Source organism: Helianthus annuus, chromosome 12, assembly GCF_002127325.2.
Source record: "Helianthus annuus cultivar XRQ/B chromosome 12, HanXRQr2.0-SUNRISE, whole genome shotgun sequence".
NCBI classification, from domain to species: Eukaryota; Viridiplantae; Streptophyta; class Magnoliopsida; order Asterales; family Asteraceae; genus Helianthus; species Helianthus annuus.
This window is the reverse complement of record NC_035444.2, coordinates 24,370,434-24,390,612: the sequence shown is the minus strand read 5'-3', so window position 1 is coordinate 24,390,612 and position 20,179 is coordinate 24,370,434. Positions and strand designations below refer to the sequence as shown.

General features: G+C 38.6%; 1 protein-coding gene across 3 annotated transcripts; it reads right to left on the bottom strand.

The window, feature by feature from the left end:
- Positions 1–3,722: 3,722 nt before the first annotated feature.
- LOC110894413 (cysteine protease ATG4) lies at positions 3,723–13,005 on the bottom strand. Of its 3 annotated transcripts, none has more exons than XM_022141646.2 (9): positions 12,873–13,005; positions 11,722–12,134; positions 11,552–11,637; positions 11,405–11,455; positions 10,930–11,309; positions 10,333–10,471; positions 10,095–10,150; positions 9,943–10,013; positions 3,723–4,062 (listed from the first exon to the last, which is right to left on the bottom strand). In XM_022141646.2, exons 2-9 carry the CDS (start codon positions 11,909–11,911, stop codon positions 3,881–3,883), a joined length of 1,155 nt encoding a protein of 384 aa, XP_021997338.1. In that variant the 5' UTR covers positions 11,912–12,134; positions 12,873–13,005; the 3' UTR covers positions 3,723–3,880. The 3 variants fall into 3 exon arrangements, with proteins under 3 accessions (XP_021997338.1, XP_021997339.1, XP_021997337.1); XM_022141647.2 differs by having other exon boundaries at positions 12,886–12,981; XM_022141645.2 differs by having other exon boundaries at positions 12,768–12,937.
- Between the last annotated feature and the right edge of the window lie 7,174 nt (positions 13,006–20,179).

Below are 20,179 nucleotides of genomic sequence, written 5' to 3'. Positions count from 1 at the left end.
GATTGGGGAAAAACTTGGTACTCCTTGTGACCCAGGTTCGACTCTCACTCTCCCCATTATTTTATGCGGCATTCATCAGGTGAAGGACGAATACGGGTGGCGTCGGTTTGTATTGGATGGGAGGCGAGGTTTTACCGATTATTCCATTTTCGTGCCTTCGGGCGGGTGCAGGTCGAGTTTCCGCTCATCTGGGAGAGCCAAGGGAGTGGCGGCGGTCGTGTAGTTGACCTTGACCACAGCGCCCGGTATCACGGTGGTTGGCACGTCGTTTGTCGTTCAAAAAAAAGTAAAAGATAAACACATTAAATCTAACTTATAATAAAAGATTCCAATAAATGCCATGTGTCATTCTCTTTTTCAACCTAAAAAAACTTATTTATATTTTATTTTAATATTTTTCTTTAATTAAAAATATGTGAATATCAACAATTTTAACTATATATCTCTTTCGATGTGTATATATCCATTAATGTATATGTATCCACTAAAATAGGAAATGATGATGAATGAGATTTAAAAAATTTATTTGAAATAATAATAATAATAATAATAATTTTAAACGATATATATGATTTGATAATCTAACTTATAATAAAAGACTCCAAATAATGTCACATGGCATTCTCCTTCAACCTCATAAATTTTATTTATATTTGTTAATTTCTTTTAATATTAATATTAATTAATAACCAACTAGAATTATGACCCGCCGCAATGCGGCGGGGATTCTTTAATTATAAATAAGTCGATTTAGGACGTGCACGTTATGTTGAACCGGTCAAACGGGAAAAAAATAGACGATGTAAAATTATTCACCCACACACGCACGTTGCGTCGTGTTAACTCGCAAAATTTAGAACGAAACGTAAAATCGTTAAACCAAAGACGCACGTTGCGATGTGTTAAGTCACAAAATTTAGAACGAAGCATAAAGCGAAAAATTTGCGGAAAATGAAAACCATAAAGGACCAAGGTTGAAAGTAAAAAAAATGGTGAGGATAGATTGCAAAAGATAAAAAGTTTTGTGTTAAAAGTAAAAAAAATAGTTTTGGGTTAAAAGTAATTTATGAAATACTTTTGGGTGAAAAGTAAAAAAATCATTTTTTTTTTTTTGAAAAATTCGCAAAACCAAGGTTACAATAACCATATTCATAACCATTTTTTCTTTGAAAACCCCCCAAAGCCAAGATTACAACACACAAGTAAAAAAAAAACAAAGTGGTTAAATCGCAAAGGATGGAAACTTTTGAATTAGATGTGAAAAATTAAATTTAATCAAAAGGGGTTAAATTGTATAAGATGGAAACTTTTGAATTAGAAGTGAAAAATAAAATTAATCAAAGAGGTTAAAATACCAAAGATTAAAACTATAAACTTAAATTGTCAAAGATTAAAACTTCGGGGTTAAAAAAAACAAAAATTAAAACTTTAAACTTAAATTGTCAAATATTAAAACTTTAGGGTTAAAAAAGAAAATTCTTTTTTTTGAAAAGCTCACAAAGCTAAAGATACAACAACCTTAAGCACAATTAAGTTGCTTATTTATAGGTTAATAATAATATATAGATATTACTTATTTTTATCATTATCTTTATCTAAAATTAATAAATAACTTCAATTTTGCAATTTAGACCCTTTGTTTTTTTTACTTTTAACCCAAAGTTTTTCATCTTTTGCAATTTAATCCCAACTCCTTTTTATTTTCAATTTTGGTCCACCATACTTTTAATCTTTCCCAAGTTTTTCGTTTCGTTCTAAATTTTTTGAGTTAACACACCGCAACGTGCGTGTGGGGTTCAACATTTTTTCGTATATTTTTCCCCCTTTTGATTGACCCGTCGCGTCACGTCTATTTTTCTGTGTTTGACAAGTTCGTCCAACACGCGGGTCCTGGATGGACTTAGTTATTTTTTTCTATATTTTACGTTTCGGTTTAATTTCTCAGCAACGAGCATGCGTGATTCAAAGATTTTACGTCTGCTTTTCGCTCAGCGTCATTTTTCCCGTTTTTATATATATTTTTTTACGAGCTTTCCGATGTTGGTGGTCGCTGACAATGGTATAATATTGCTACTACTTAACACAGTTTTATGACAACCGCTGCAACGCAGGGGCTTAATACTAGTAAAATATTATACTAATAAGATTAACTAATCCAAAAGTATGAGAAAACATAGATATTACAACCATATGAGAATCTTAACACTTTTACCAATGACGATTATCACTCTTCCAAGATCTTCAAGCTCTAGCTCAAATGCAAGTGTGTCTGTGTAACAGGTGTCTCTCAACTCTCATTATTACATTTCTAGTGAACTAAATTACTTGCCTGTTCAGACTGTTCGTGTTGCTATCCTGGCGTTTGCAATTCTTCATGATCAATTGTACCTTGGAGGGATATTTGTAAATTAGTCAAAGTCTATGGTGCTAATTAAATATCTTAGATCAAAGTTGATGCTGGGCCTGTATTGTAAGGATGAGTTGATGATATCCACCTTGCAGTTTATTGATGTTTCATAACCATATTAAAAATAAATATTTTTAACCATGCAAAAGATTAAGAAATAAAAATTAAAAGTTTTTTAGGACCTTTTTGTGAGTCAGAATATGAACCAATGTGGTCTCTTAGATAACATGTAATTTATATGTATGTTAATTTTGCAACTTGTCTTTTTTGTCTTTCCTGATATATTAACAACTAAGTACCACTGTATCAGGCTGAAGTCAAAACCCAAATACTGATTGGGGATCCTTAGAAGAAAATATGTGAAGGTGTTGAGGAATTGCATGATGAGGGAAGAGAATATAGGTTACAACTGAAGTTTACTTTTTTTGTTTTGTTTCCAAACTATCATCATTACAGGTATTATATCATTGCTTCTTACATTCTTGCTTAAATGTTGGTGTGCATGCTTTGTTTTGCTTCACGTTATATTTTAACTTTTGTTATTTTAGATTAACTACCTACTATATCCATAGTCTTGGTGGTGTCCAATAACTGTTGATTATGTACATATAATAAACTGCATACTTTGAACAATACTTTGTACAATAAGTTCAATAAGAAACATTCAAAAGTTTGTGAATAAAGAAGTCCCTGTTATCTATAAAACATTCGAATGTGTTTTGAGTCACCAACTATTTGAATACCGTAATCTCGTGTAATCTTCGGCTTGTTATTTTAATACTGTAATCTCATATAATCTGTTCTAAACTTCTCTTTAGTTATACGAATAAAATACACTATATGAGCCTGTTTTTTTTTTTTTTTTTTTGTCTAATGGCTGGTTATTGATGATTGTTCGGGTAAGCCCAGAGTTATATGGAGATGGTTACCCTAGATCTTTCACTGATTGGACGGTAAGTATTATCAACATTTTTCTTCACTACATAATATTTGTTTTAAGGTTTATAAAAGAATTGATGATATATGTTAATCTTTACAGACTGATGCATACCAAACTGCTTGATGCTACAACTTGCTATGCTCAGGGTTTGTTCAAACAAACAACAAGATTGCAAGGTGAAGCAATATCTCGAAGATCATTTTACAAGGGCAAACAGTTTGATATGGGCTGCGCTAACAATTTCAATTCGAAAATAACTATTAAACCACAGATGTTCTTGACTTTTCGTAACAAGATAATTGCGAGTTGACGAAAATGATGACAAAAGTAATACTAAAATTTAGGTTTTATATAACTTTGAGAAAGTCTAGATTATAAAGAATATGAACACTCGGAGTGCAACCTTCATCTTTTAATAAACGAATTCAAATCCTAATTCCTGTTGAGGATTACAATCATACAAACACCAACCAGAACATCTGCTTGCTTTACAGTTTACACTACCATGAATCAATGAATATCACAAAAGTAAATCAAAGAAGTTGCCAGTCATCTTGTGCTGAGCCTTCCGCATCATCAGCTGCATCGAAGAAATCAGCCTCGTGACTCCTGCTTGATTTAGGCGAATGGCGAGACTGAGTCACTGTGAACAGAGGTGCACCGTTTGATTCTGCAGCTAGCTCAGATGCCCGTGAACAAAAATCATCAAAATCATCTGGAGAACACAAACGGCAAAAAAGTCAACTTATTTTAGGTTGATAAAACCATGAACACGATCTCAGATATCTGGTTTTTAGGTGCCATGTCGGGGAAAAGGTCAACATAGGCAAAGCATCCCGACACAACGACACACTACCTGCTATGCCATCATTTTAGATCGATAACCATATGTGAGAATCTCATATCGAGTTTTTTCTAAAGTTGGTAATGTAAAATCAACATGGTCAAAGTTCAAAATTCCCCGACAGGCTGCCTGCTATTTCATTTTACTAATAACTAAGAAGTTCTTATATTGATTTTTTCTAAAGTTGGTAAACGTAGGGTGCAAACGAGTCGAGCCGAGCTCGACCAGGCTCGAGCTCGATTAACTTATAAGAGCTCGAGCTCGGCTTGGTTCGAGCTTTGTTTTCAAAGCTCGAGCTCAGCTCGTTAGTGGTTTCTCGAGTTCGGCTCGTTTATTATCTATTTATTGATATAGTAATAAAAATAATATAAATAATAGACTCGTTTAGGCTCGCAAGCTCGATAAATGAAGCTCGGGCTCAGGCTCGTTTACTAAACAAGCTTATTTTTAGGTTCGGTGATCCCGGTCCAGATGATGTCGCTAACCCGGTTCGGGGCTCGGCTCTAAGCCGCGAGTTCGGGTTCGAAGAAAAGCCTTTTTAAATTTAGTTATTTTTAATTTAATTATCGTTAGTTTTCTTTGTTTGAAATTTGAAAAGTTCCAAGCCTATCTTGTAGGATAGGAGCATGGTTTAAAACCTTTCTTTTCCTTGTTTGTTGGTGGACTTTTGTTTTTATCAATCGAACTTTCGTTTCTTGTGAGATTGCCGGCTTTGGCTTCTCGGAACGTTACCGGAATTTGGTAACGGGTTTATCTTTCGCTTAGCTTCCGCATCATTTGGCATCAGAGCCATGGCACGCGACGGGAGGAACCACCGTGATTTTCAGCGTAGATTCGCCGCAGGAGGCAACGAAGATTTTCGCGATCAGGATCCTCGAGACGCTGAACTCGACCGTTTGCAGCGCCGTATTCGCGAACTAGAACTCCGTTATGAGCCTCAGAATGATGATGAACGTACGGAGTCAGATCTGTATAATGACTACGACGACGGACAAAACCCGTTTGGGGGTCGTCCTTTACGTCCGCGGTCACCACCTCCACAGCAACCCGACCACTTAAAAGCCTTGGGTATACGGGTTGAGATACCCGTATTCGAAGGTCACTTGCAGCCCGATGATTTTCTAGAGTGGTTACATACGGTGGAAAGGGTTTTTGAGTTGCGCGACATCCCGGATCATCTCAAGGTTAAGCTAGTTGCAATCAAACTCCGGAAACATGCTTCCTTGTGGTGGGAACACGTCCGAAAAAAGCGTCAGTACGAGGGAAAGGCAAAGGTGGTCACATGGGAGAAGATGAAAAAGTTGCTTACGTACAAGTTTTTGCCACCAAATCATCGTCAAGACTCATATCTTGATTACCACAACTGCAAGCAAGGTACGTTAACGGTTGAACAATTTATTATTGAATTCGAAAGGTTACGAATGCGTTGCGGGGTAGATGAAACGGATGAACAATTAATTGCTCGGTTTTTGGGGGGGTTGCGCCAAGACATCTCTGACGTCGTTCAATTACAACCGTATTGGACGTTTGAGGAGGTTTGTGCGTTGGCCCATAAGGTGGAGAAGCAAATTCGGGCTAAACAGAAAACAATTATTCCAAACCCACGGCCCACAACAACTAACCGCACCACTGGCCCAACTAACCTTCCTACCAAAACAAACGGCCCATCTGTGGCGATCCCAGACAGCACCCCCAACCAAGCCCCGCCCACTCCGACCCCCACCATGCCCTCGGTCCAGCGATGCTACAAGTGTCAAGGGATCGGTCACTTGCGTCGCGAATGCCCCAACCGTCACGTTGTTGCTTTAACCGAGGAAACAGCCCCTATTTATGATACCGAGGATGACGAAAAGGAGGGCCCATCGGAAACCTTATTACCCGACCGTGGCGAGGCCCTTATTGCACAACGGGTTCTCACCTCAGCCGTTGCCAAAAATGAAGACGAGAACGCGTGGTTGCGTACTAACATTTTCCGAACCAAATGCACATCAAAGGGTAAGGTTTGTGTTATCATTGTAGATGGGGGGAGTTGCGAAAATATGGTTTCAACGGTGATGGTTGAAAAATTGGGTCTTCAAAAACACGATCACCCCGAGCCATACCAACTGTCGTGGTTAAAAAAAGGAAATGTTGTTAAAGTCACCCATCGATGTTTGGTCCCGTTTTCTATCGGTAATAAGTATGTGGATGAGGTGTGGTGTGAAGTTGTTCCGATGGACGCGTGCCATATCTTATTAGGGCGACCGTGGCAGTTTGACCGTCGTACGCGTCACGATGGGTTCCGGAATACGTATTCGTTTAAAAAGGATGGTATCAATATTACATTAGCTCCACTTGATCCGCGTGAGGGCCAACCCGCGGCCATGCTAGTGTCGCGCACGGAGTTTTTGGACTTTTCACGGCTCACGGGAACCACTTTGATTCTCGGCCTCTTCATAGCCGAGCAAAACCCGGAAGCCGATCCACCTCCGACGCCCGTACAGCCATTGTTGACCGAGTTTTTGGATGTTTTTCCGGACGAGATTCCGAAGGGTTTACCCTTGATGCGTGAAATTCAGCACTGTATCGATTTCCTACCGGGTTCGAGTATTCCCAATAAGCCGGCCTATCGCATGAACCCAAAGGAATTCGAGGAATTACAACGGCAGGTGCATGACCTTTTGGATAAAGGACTTATACGCGAAAGCATGAGTCCTTGCGCGGTGCCCGCTTTACTTGTGCCTAAACCGAATGGGGCCTACCGCATGTGTATTGACAGTCGCGCGGTGAATAAAATTACAGTTAAATATCGCTTTCCTATTCCGCGGTTCGAAGACCTTTTGGATCAATTATGTGGGGCATCTGTTTTCACGAAAATCGATTTGCGGAGTGGTTATCACCAGATTCGCATGCGCCCGGGTGATGAGTGGAAGACGGCCTTCAAAACACGGGACGGCTTGTATGAATGGCTGGTCATGCCCTTCGGCCTATCCAATGCACCGAGCACTTTTATGCGCCTCATGAACCACGTCTTCAAACCTTTTATTGGTAAGTGTGTTGTGGTTTACTTTGACGATATTTTGGTTTTTAGCAAATCGGTTACCCAACACCTTCAACACTTGCGCTCCATTTTCGAGGTTTTACGGGCCCAACAGTTGTTTGCAAATCGGCCCAAATGCCAATTCTTAACCAATGAAGTGATTTTTTTGGGCTATCTTGTCTCGGCCCAAGGGATTCGCATGGATACCCAAAAGGTGGATGCTATTGTTACGTGGCCCGCTCCAAAGTCCCTTCATGATATTCGGAGTTTTCACGGGCTCGCGTCGTTTTACCGGCGATTTATCCGTAATTTTAGTACTATTGTCAGCCCCATTACGGATTGTTTGAAGTCCACAAAGTTTGTTTGGACACCGGCGGCCCAAAAGGCATTCGAATTGTTAAAAAAAACCGTTACCGAGGCACCCGTTTTGGCCCTACCGAATTTTGAGGTTGTTTTTGCAGTTGAGTGTGATGCTTCGGGTACGGGTATTGGGGGCGTTTTGACACAACAGAATAAGCCGGTAGCTTTTTTTAGCGAAAAGTTGAATGACTGTCGTCGAAAATATAGCACGTACGATAAGGAGTTTTATGCAATCGTGCGCACTCTCGAGCATTGGCGACATTACCTCCTACCGAATGAGTTTGTTCTTTTCTCAGATCATCAAGCACTCAGGTACATTCAAGGCCAATCCAAGTTAAATCCGCGTCACGCAAAGTGGGTTGAATTTTTGCAGGGTTATTCCTTTGTGATTAAGCACCGAGCCGGTCACCAAAACGCGGCCGCCGATGCTTTGAGTCGACGGCCTTGTCTCGCCACCACCGTTACGGCATCATTCAAACCGGCGATTCCCGGGTTCGAGTCGATCCAAACATTGTACCGAGACGATCCGGACTTTGGAAACTCGTGGGCTTGTTGTCAAGTGCGACCGTCGGGTGATTTTTTGTTACGCCATGGGTATTTATACAAAGGGAACAAATTGTGCGTTCCTCGGTCTTCTTTTAGGGACGCTATTGTACTCGAATGCCACCAGGGTGCTCTCGCGGGTCATTTTGGCAGAGACAAAACAGTTGCTTTGGTTCGGGAACACTTTTATTGGCCGAAAGTGGATAAAGATGTTATGCGGATTGTTCGTCGGTGCCGAGTTTGTCACATGGCTAAAGCACACGGTTCGAATCAAGGACTATACACACCTCTTCCAACACCTTCGGGCCCGTGGGAGGATGTATCCTTGGATTTCGTGCTGGGCCTCCCGCGAACACAGAGACAAAAGGATTCCATAATGGTTGTAGTTGATCGTTTCTCAAAAATGGCTCATTTTCTACCGTGTGCAAAGACGTTTGACGCCTCACAGGTCGCTCGGCTTTATTTTAGCGAAATTGTCCGTTTACATGGCATTCCGAAGACAATTACTTCAGACAGGGACGTCAAGTTTATAAGCCATTTTTGGAGAACTCTTTGGAAGCGTTTGGGATCCAAGCTCCAGTTTAGCAGCTCGCACCATCCCCAAACGGATGGTCAAACTGAGGTTACAAACCGAAGCCTTGGTAATTTGCTTCGAAGTTTGGTGGACAAAAATCCTAAACAGTGGGATGCAATATTGCCACAAGCTGAGTTCGCGTACAACAGATCCAGTCACAGTTCCACCGGCATGTCTCCATTTTTTGTCGTCTATGGCCGAAACCCATTCACTCCGCTGGACCTAGTTCCAGCCGAAGACGTGGGCCCCTATTGTGCAGAGGGAGCGGAACGGGCTACACAGGTACAGACGATTCATAAACAGGTCCGGGATGCAATTATCAAACACAACCTACAGTATCAAGCCCGTGCAAATAAACACCGGAAAAAAGTTGTTTTCCAGGAGGGTGACCTTGTGTGGATTCATTTGCGCAAAGAACGTTTTCCGACAGGCCGCTATGGGAAGCTACAGCCGCGAGCAGATGGGCCCTTCAAGGTTCTTAAGAGAATTAACGACAATGCGTACCAGATTGATCTCCCGGGCCACTACAATGTCTCGGCTACGTTCAACGTTGCGGATCTTATTCCTTATGAAGCGGAGAGTGATGACAGTGATGACTCGAGGACGAGTCCTTTTCAAGTGGGGGAGGATGATCCCGGTCCAGATGATGTCGCTAACCCGGTTCGGGGCTCGGCTCTAAGCCGCGAGTTCGGGTTCGAAGAAAAGCCTTTTTAAATTTAGTTATTTTTAATTTAATTATCGTTAGTTTTCTTTGTTTGAAATTTGAAAAGTTCCAAGCCTATCTTGTAGGATAGGAGCATGGTTTAAAACCTTTCTTTTCCTTGTTTGTTGGTGGACTTTTGTTTTTATCAATCGAACTTTCGTTTCTTGTGAGATTGCCGGCTTTGGCTTCTCGGAACGTTACCGGAATTTGGTAACGGGTTTATCTTTCGCTTAGCTTCCGCATCATTCGGACTCGGCTCGTAAACCAATTTTTTAAGCTCGACTCGGCGGGTAAATGTTATTAAATATCAATAAAAACTAATTTACACCAAGGCTCGACGAGCCTGACGAGTTTCACATGCAAGGCTCGAGCACGGTCTCGGTAAATAAACGAACTTTATTTTAGGCTCAAGCTCGGCTCGGCTCGTTTCGAGCTTTTCCATAAATTTCAAAATTTATGAAATTATGATGGTTTTTTCCACACAAAAATTTACCTCTTTCTTTATTAGCCCTTAATCATTTACATAAATCATAATATTAATAACATATTTACCTTTGTCTCGGCAATAAAATCCAATGGCCAATGATGGGTCAATGGATTCGAGAGGAATTTGGCGTATAACACTGCAAATGTGAAATAAGAATTCAAATTAATGAAAAAAGGTTAAATTATAGAAAACTTGACTTGTTCATATAAGTACATACTTGCAGTGATATGATGAGGTATCCGCTTCAAGATCATCCTTGCTGATATTAACCGCCTGAAGATATAATACAGAAACAGTAAATGTCACAAAACTACACCTAAAGAACAAACAATCGTATTCAAAACGAGGAAAAACAGCACCACTATTCTGGAACAGTTATTGTAAATCTGTATTTTAGATCATTGAGCAAAATAAGATGTAATACGAACACCACTAAAGTGATTTTAGATTTTTACCTGTTGAACTTCATGGGGATCAAGATAGAAAACTTTATCATCTTGCGCGCCAACAAGATACGTAGAAGCACCGGGCCTACCGCCTAAAATCCCGAGGCTCTGTGGAAAGGTAAATGTGGCAGCCAACAAAGGTAGATACCTGGTTATATAAAAAGTCAAAACGCAATATTAAAGTCAAGTCAACAACCAAGAAAAGCTCCTTAATTACAAACAAGAGTAAAATGACATTTTCGTCCTTGAGGTTTCACCAGTTTGGCAACTTTCGTCCAAATGTTTGTTTTTTTGCATCTGGATCCAAAAGGTTTGAAATCTTGCCTTTTTTATCCCGCTTGTTAACTCCATCCATTTTTCTCCGTTAAGTCAGGAGTATTTCTGTCTTTTTTGTTAACTTAAAGGGTGCCCTTTAAGTTAACAAAAAAGACGGACATACCCCTGACTTAACAGAGAAAAATGAATGGAATTAACAAGCCTGATGAAACTGGCAAGATTTCAAACCTTTTGGATCCAGATGCAGAAAAACAAACCTTTGGAAGAAAGGCGAAACCTCAGGGACGAAAATGGCATTTTACTCTAAAATAATAATGAAACATTATGTACCTAGGGTTTACTTTGTCAAGACCAAGAACCAAAGGAACCAGCAAGAGGATAGGTGACCATTCAGTTTGGTTTTTTTGAAATTCGGAACAATTTCTTGATGCATCTTCAATGCAAAGAACCGGTGCACCACCGCGTTCACCGTCTTCGTCTCCAGAGACGACATAAATGGCCATTGGAAATGACTTATCTTGAAGTCCCTCTTTCTCTATTTTAGAACGTATAAGTGTTTCCCACCTGCGACACATGGCGTATGGGCCCACCCATGATCCTGGAGCAAGGGCGTAACTCTCGCCAGCTTTAACAAGATTGTGAATGGAGAAAGGTGAATCCTCAGAATCACCAAACATGTGTAGTATTTCTATATAATCTCGATCAAATGGCTGTGCATCGTTAATGATAAAAAGTCTAAGCATTTAAATAGAAATTCAATGATTTCTATAAAAGAATCGAAATGATTTGAAAATTTTAATGTCACCTGGTGCAAAGGTTTTCTCCAAGATCTACCTAGTCGGTGAACTAACAACGCCTGTCCACATGGAAATATAATTAAACTGATCCTCAAGGTTGCTTAATAAGTTCACACTGTAATCAATATATGCTCTTTCAGGAATATAAAAAATACCTGAGCAACTAGCATCTGACTGCTTCGAAGCATGCAACCCCAATGTACATCGCTTGAGTACTTCGAATCGCCAATAGACACGAAACCTGCATATAACAAACGCTATTATCCGCCCTCATCAGCATAATAATGTTTTGTTTTCAAAAGGAAACACTCGGAAAGAGAAACACCTTTACGGTATGTCATCAAAATTCTTGAACAAAAATCTTCAGAAAATGCAGCATATCCATTGCTATGAACAGCTTCTTGAGAAGGATCTTCCAAACATATCTTGTAGCAAACCCCGAGAAGCCATATATCACTTATCGAGTTCGAAACGTTAGTCTTGTACCCCAAAACACGCTCCTGAATTCTCCTCATTGAACCACCGTTCGTAACTCTCTTCACAACCTCACTCCAACCATGGCTTCTAGTACCGGTTGCTTGGCTCTTCTTATGGCAAACCCTAGAATCACTATGCGTATCGAAAATCGAAAATCGAAAATCGAAAATGCAGATACCAAGAACGCCGACCACAACAAAGACTTCGATGATTTACGGTTTCTTGCTCCTGCCTCAGCACTAACTGAACTACAAATCCTATCTGAACAATCAGTTGAAGAAGCTGTATCAATCCTATCAGATATATATAATTCTTCATTAACTAACCATGAGCTGCACCACAATTATCACATAACCTCTTAAATTCTATGAGTACTAATTTGAAACTTAATTTAGCGTTAAAACCTGTAATGAATACGATACCTGTTGCGATAGTTTACATTAACAAGTCAAACTGACAATCTGTATTCAATTTCAACCAACATTTTTAAATCATTTCACCTATAAAACAAATTTAAAACCATACATACACATACAGCTATAAATAACCGGTCAAATAAGCAATAAATTAGCCAGTACAATCACACAGCATCGTAAATACTATGAGTACTAATTTGAAACTTAACTTAGGGTTAGAACCTGTTATGATACCTGTAAGTTTACAACAACAGCTCAAATTGACAATCTGTATTCAATTTTAACTAACATTTTCTAAATAATTTCATCTATAAAACAAATTTACAACCATACATACACAATTCATACACATACAGCGATAAATTAACCAGAATCAAACAATAAAAAGGCTAAAACATGAATATGATGAATCCAGTTGAAGAGAAGTAAATTTGTTGAAGAAACAGTTGAAATTGCATCCGAGAAATCGGAAAGTTACCGGTGGAATAAACGATTTTGTGTGTAGATTTGAAACCCTAATTATACGTATATGATCATGTTTGTATCGGTAATAAATAAATGGAAGAAAGGTTTAAACACTAACGCTTAATGGCCACCTGCACAAGCTACGCGTGACAGCGACGTACTGAAGTTTTAACGCCTACGATTATCTGAACGACTGAACATAGCCACTTAACCAGTTTCATTCAAGCGAAGAAAGCTTATTTTCTAAGAATAAAAAATATATTAAAAAAACTTAAATAATATAAAAGTAGGAATTTTATTAAGAGTTTGAATCGCAGGAAAAAAGATATATAAATGAAAACATAATAACATATAAATTAAAACTCTTAAAATAATATATTTTTAAGAGTTAAACATATTGTGATTGGTAATATGATATGATATAATAAAAGTTGTTAGGGACTTACGGTATATAAATAAGCTATTTTGTTAGTTGATGATTTCTTAGTATGTGTAGTGAACTCACGTCTCGTTTCACATAGGGTGATTGTATTGGTTGTTGCATGTGGTGCACATATATATCCACACATTCCAGACTCAAACCCGTTACCACACTCAAACATGAGCCCGTAACGCCCCTATAATTGCTAACTAGGACAAAAGCGTTTGTCCAATACACATAGTCGTGTCATCTAAAGGTAAAAATGTTTAATTTTGAGAGTATGTTACACGTCCAAAAATATACAAGCACGTGATCCGATTGGTCTCTGATAGGTAACATTAAGTCGCACACGACTTTGTTGTGGGGTCCACATAGTTGTGTTATCTTGCTTTAATTTCGTGTTGCACCACTATATTATGCATTCATTGTATATAGTCGTGTGCTAGCATGCTTAATAGAAATGGCATTGTGTGTCACATAGAGTGGTATAAATGTACATAAACACTCATCATACAAAATTCTAGATTTTCTCATAATGAGTTAATTATGGATGATGTAATCTTGTAGTTTATCAACTTCCGAAAAAAAAGATGTTTTTAAATGGTTTGAAATGTCTTTTGACTCTTGACCCCTTTTGTACACATTAGCCTTGCTAATGTGATCCTGAAATACTCTTTTAACTAATCTATACTATATAATAAAAGAAACCTGTTTTGGGACACTTGTCATTCTCTCATTTAATTGATTAAAATTATTAATAATACTAAAAATAATAATAATAGTTAATCTAAATTAATACAAATTCTTATTATTAATAGTATTTAATCAAATCTAAAATCTAATCTAATACAAATTTTTATTATCAATAAACAAACTTTATTAAGTAAACAAAATAAGTTGCAGCTTCCGCAATTGCCGTTCCTTTTTCCCATGTTTAATCGTAAACCTAAATGGTCAAATTGAATCTCTGAAATCATTCACTTTTCAATTCTTTTTCAATTCCTATCGATCGAACCTTCCCCATATGATGTTACTTTCTTCTTAATTGCATATCAAAAACCATTCGCTAAACACTTTGATTCACTCCGATTTCGTTGCGAGTATCAGTTTTCAATTCTTCTGTTTTTGATAATGACCATGTTTTGATTTGAGAATGTTGTTCTGTGTTTTAATGAATGGTGTTCTTTGTTCATTACGTAGGTAATATACATATGTGATGTATGATTATCAGATTGTTTGAGTTATATGGTTACTTTATTACGAACCATAGATGTGCCCTTTTTTCATTGTAAAGAGGTTGGGATTGAAAACTTGCTAATATAGTTGATTTGGTAATAACCTGATGCTATTAGTTCTGACATGATTTTGGTTTTTTCAAACAACTAAATAAATTCAGAAGTAAGGAAACACAAGGTAGTCGTTGTATTTATCTTATTAGCATCGTGCGTTTATTTACCATGTATGTATAAATAGAATGATTGCCTATGGTGATACAATCGTTTCTCCTTATAAAGATTTCATTGTAGAAATTTCAGTTTTGATTAGGTCTGCAACATACTTTTAGAATTTTGTAATGTAATTTCATATCTCATATTAATTATGTTCTAATTTTGTCTCTGGTAATTTATATACATGTTTTCTTAGAGAAGCTAATGTACTTTTAACTACCAGTAATTTTTTTCAAACCTATGGAAAAGTGGAAACTAAATATAATAATGGTATAAAAGAGTGTTGTTTTTGTTTAGCAGGGACCTAGGGTTACAGTGTTCATGTATCCAAGCTAAACAACTGGTGATCAGAATTATACCACTCAATTAATCAATGGTAAAAGGTGATCTCATAGGCTCGTGATCGCAGACAGCGTTAAGTAGCCCAACTTTACCATCTTCAGTTTCTTGAAAAATCCTGTCGCCCGAAGGCCCATTGTGGTAAAACCCAATTTGGACCGGATTCAAACCTAAGACCTGCGGTATTCCATCCAAATATTCACCTCCCCTTCAATGTCAGTTAAGCTAAAGCTCATTGGTAACGCCTCTTATTACCTACGGATCATCATCATCATCATCATCATCATCATCATCATCTATAGTTGTTTATATTTTTCAATGTGACAGCATACGAGTACACCTTGGTGTGTCAGTTTTCTTTTAGTATTCTACGGTAGTCGTTTTTGTCCTTGGAGAAATAAGGAAAATCATGTTGGGCAGGCGTGGGTTCGAGTGATGTGTTTCTTCAAAAGAATTTGTAGATGCATGGTGATTTGTTTCAGTGATGTGTTTTAAATATGACATATTCCAAAAATTAAGAAAATAATATCAAGTTTAAACACTCAATTTGTATTATAATTTTGGGATTTTTTTAATTAATCAACCCGTGTAATACACGGGTTACTAACCTAGTACATAACCTAAAGGAACTAAAGATAGAGTAAAGAAGCTCATGATAGATCGAATTAAGTTGTTAAAGCTTAGATTTTGTATAAGTTGTGTGATGACTGATGAGCTTTTTCATGGAGTGGACAACATCCTGATTTAACATTTGCACCTGTTTTCAATATGTAATTTATCGCTTAAAAGCTAAAATAACAATTGATTGGATCTGTTATAAATGTGAATCCTTAACATATATTATTTTGTAAGTTTTGAAACCATATTTAGAATACTCAATTATTGATAAACTAATTTAATATTATTATATATAACAGGTTGACAAAATGCAGGTGTTACAGTCACGTGTTGTTTTAACAAACATCGTGTGCAACTCTTGTCCTAGTAGGAACCAGGCTTACATATCGCATATAATTGAGATTAAATGTTTTCAACTTTTCTTAGACTCAAAAGATAAGTGACCCAATTCCAAACCTGTGTGATGCGAAAGATGAGTATACACTCTTTGGCACGTACTACACCTGTCACCGTACACATTAAGGCACTTGTGATTTTGGGGCTAAATTAAACATAATTCACATGATTAATGTGATGTTTAGAATATATGCATACCAAATTACCAAATGTTGGATGAAATGTCTATGTTAGTTTTTGCCTCCAGTTTGATTCATAATTTTTTAAGTACCTTGGTTATCAGTTATAGTCGTCACTAAAAAGTTAACATATTTGTCGGAAAGAAGAAGAAAGATAGTATAGGGACTAGAGTGTAATATGGTGTTCTATATATACACCATCCATATGTAATCCTTTTTTGTACAACACAGTATTATCAATACAATTCAAACTCGATTCAGAGATTATTCTCTATACCAAACAACATGGTATCAGAGCAGGTTTCTGATTCTTGAAACCGATTTGCTCATCGCCTTCATCTTGAAATCAAAATCAAATCAAATCAATCTACAAGTCAGCCACAAATTTAAAAACCAGAGAGAAACTTTCAGCCAGCCGTACCTACTTCCGACCAGCAGATCTGTTACCTGTCACCGCCGCCTGAGAGTCTTCATCTCTTCGGCCATCGGAAAATTCTCAGAACCGAAAGACCTCTCCTTACCAAACAACCATCTTGTGAACCAAATCCCAGCCGGAAACTTGAAGTTTTAAACCTTCAAAAACTAAAGATTTTCCGGCAAAGTCCCAGGCGGTTTATCCTATCTTGTCCACCCAGTTTCCGGGCAATATAAACCGAGCAACCTGTTCATCAGATCAAATATAAACCGAGCATCCTGTTCAACTTCCGATCGCCGTGATTTTCGGGTTCGCTGTCGGTAGCGGAAGGAGTACCCGTGATTTTCAAGATTCCCTTAAATCTTGGAAGTTTCCTTTTTAATAATAAATACATTGTGCTGTGGTTATGGAAAGTTGAAAAGATTTCCTTAAATCTTGAAAGTGTCCTTTTTGAAAAATACGTTGTCGGTAGCGGCGTTATTAGCGGAATTGTTATTTGCGGGTTTGTTTAAATCTTGAACGCGAGTTCAAGTCACCGGTGAATTTCGATAAATTCGCAGGCTGAGATAGCTTCGCCCTTTAGCAGAGTTATTCCGAACTTAAATCTTGAACGCGAGTTCAAGTCGCCGGTGAATTGTGATAAATTCGCCGCGTGAGATAGCTTCACCCTTTAGCGGAGTTATTCCGAACTTATTTTTTGAACGCGATTTCGGCGTATTTGGTTGCCTATTAAATACGCTCGGTTTGGTTGTCGTCTAAAAAAAATGGAAACCAATCATAGTAGGAATAGTGCTTGGATTTTCGATTCTGGTGCCACTGACACCATGACGTTTGAACCATCAGACATACGATCAATGTCCTATCCTCAAAAAACTCAAATCCACACTGCAAACAATGGAATAATGCAAGTGAAAGGAGGAGGAACAATTGAAATTTCACCAACTATGAAATTATCAAATTGTCTTTATGTTCCATCGTTATCGCACAAACTGCTCTCAATTAGCCATATTACCAAAGAGCTAAATTGCACCGTACTAATGCATCCTACTTTCTGCCTTCTACAGGATATCAGGACGGGTGTGATTATTGGACGTGGTACTGAGCGCCAAGGATTGTACTATGTGGATGAAGTGGCTCAACAGGGTACTGTGATGTTGGCTCATGGAACTGATAACCGGGAAGCCTGGCTATGGCATAGACGTTTGGGACATCCATCCCATGGTTATTCGCACCTTTTGTTTCCAAAACTCTTCCCTTCAAGTGGGAAAATAGATTGTGAAACCTGTCTTCGCGCTAAAAGCCATCGACAACCGTTCAAACCTAGCAATACGAAAGTGGCCTCACCTTTCTCACTTATCCATTCCGATGTGTGGGGTCCTACTCCTGTGATGGGGGGCAGGGTCTTCGGTACTTTATACTATTCGTGGATGATTGCACTCGCATGACATGGGTATATTTTTTAAAAAATAAAGCCGAAGTGTACGAAAAATTTGTCGTGTTTTATGCTATGATTCAAACTCAAATTCAAATCCTTCGATCCGACAATGGGGGGGGGGGAATTTGTCAATACATCTATGAAACAATTCTTTAAAACCAAAGGATTAATTCATCAAACCTCTTGTGCTCATACCCCCGAAAAAAACGGTGTTTCCGAACGGAAAAACCGTATTATTCTTGAAATGACTCGAGCCCTTTTGATCGAATCTCAGGTCCCTAAATCTTTCTGGCCGGAGGCAGTTGCAACCTCTGTGTATCTGCTGAATCAGCTTCCCACAAAAGCTCTTAAATTTAAGACTCCCTTAGATTGTCTGTCTAAGTCTGCCAGTATTCCTCATCCTCTTACACTTGAACCTCGAATCTTCGGGTGTACCGCATTTGTTCATATACCCAAAACCAATCGAAACAAGCTTGGCCCATGTGCTGAAAATGTGTATTTGTCGGCTATGGGATCATCAAATAGGTTACCGGTGCTATAATCCAACAACTCGTCAAATGTTCACCACAATGAATGTTGACTTTCTTGAAACAAAATACTTTTATAACACCCAACTCAGTGATCAGGGGGAGAATGACAGTATAGACACTCTGAGCTGGTTAACCCAAATTCCCTCATCTGAAGAAGTCACAACAGAAAACTATCACAGTATTGCGAGTCCTTCAAACACAGACACACAATTCGTGGAGCACAGTACCACTGAAGAAAGTCCATCCAACGTGATGCCTGAGGTAAGAAATACTGAGAACCCTGAATGTTCTACGTCTTATAACTATGAGGCAACAGGGGAACACATAGAACCGACAACTACAGAACATGTTGATCCAGTTGTTGAACAGGTTGAACCAGTTGTTGAACATGTTGAATCAGTTACAGTAGAGACTACCAGAAGATACTCTCTTCCACCTAGAGTCAATAGAGGGGTACCTCCAAAAAGGTACTCCCCAGAGAGGGAGACCAGAAATTCAAGATATCCTGTAGCTAATATGGTCAACGGGAACTTATCTAACAGTGCGAAAGCATTTGTTACTTCTCTATATACTGAACAAATACCTAATTCCGTAAAGGAAGCTCAAGGTAAGAACTGGGAAGAAGCAATGGAAGTAGAGATGCGTGCTCTTATGAAAAACAACACATGGGAGAAGTGCATTCTTCCCAAAGGAAAGAAAACAGTTGGATGCCGGTGGGTGTATTAGATTAAATATAAACCAGATGGCTCTATTGGAAGATACAAATCCCGGCTTGTAGCCAAAGGGTACACTCCGACGTATGGGATCGATTACTTTGAGACATTTTCTCCGGTTGCAAAAATGGATACCATAAGAGTTCTCTTTTACGTGGCAGCTAATAAGGATTGGCCCCTTTATCAATTTGATGTTACAAATGCATTTCTTCATGGAGACTTAACTGAAGAAGTTTACATGGAAGAACCTCCAGGTTTTTCAGGGGGTTTTAAAGATGGGGAAGTTTGTAGGTTGAAGAAATCTCTATGCAGGCTAAAACAGTCTCCTCGGGCATGGTTTGGAAAGTTCACCTTGGCCATGAAAGAATACGGGTATCACCAAAGTAACACTGATCATACCTTGTTCCTCAAAAGGAGGAACGGCCTCGTAACTTGCTTGATCATATATGTGGACGACGTGATTATCACCGGAGATGATGTAGAAGAAATAGCACAGCTGAAAAGAAATTTGTTTTCAAAGTTTGAAATGAAAGACCTTGGGAATCTCAAGTATTTCCTTGGAATAGAAGTTCGCAGGTCTAAACGGGGGATTTTCATCTGTCAAAAGAAGTATGTTCTTGATCTCTTGGCGGAAACTGGGTTGATTGATTGTAAACCAGCAGATACGCCAATGGTGGTGAACCACAATCTTCACATGGAACTCGATGGAAAACTCGCAGACAAAGAAAGATATCAACGGCTCGTGGGCAAGTTAATTTATCCCTCCCATACTCGTCCTGATATAGCTTATGCTGTTGGAGTGGTAAGTCAGTTTATGCACCAACCGCAAGTTGCCCACATAGAAGCTGCACAGAGAATTCTAAGGTATCTAATGGGTACCGCAGGCCATGGGGTGTTGTTCAAAGCAAGTGGACATTTAAATGTTGAGCTC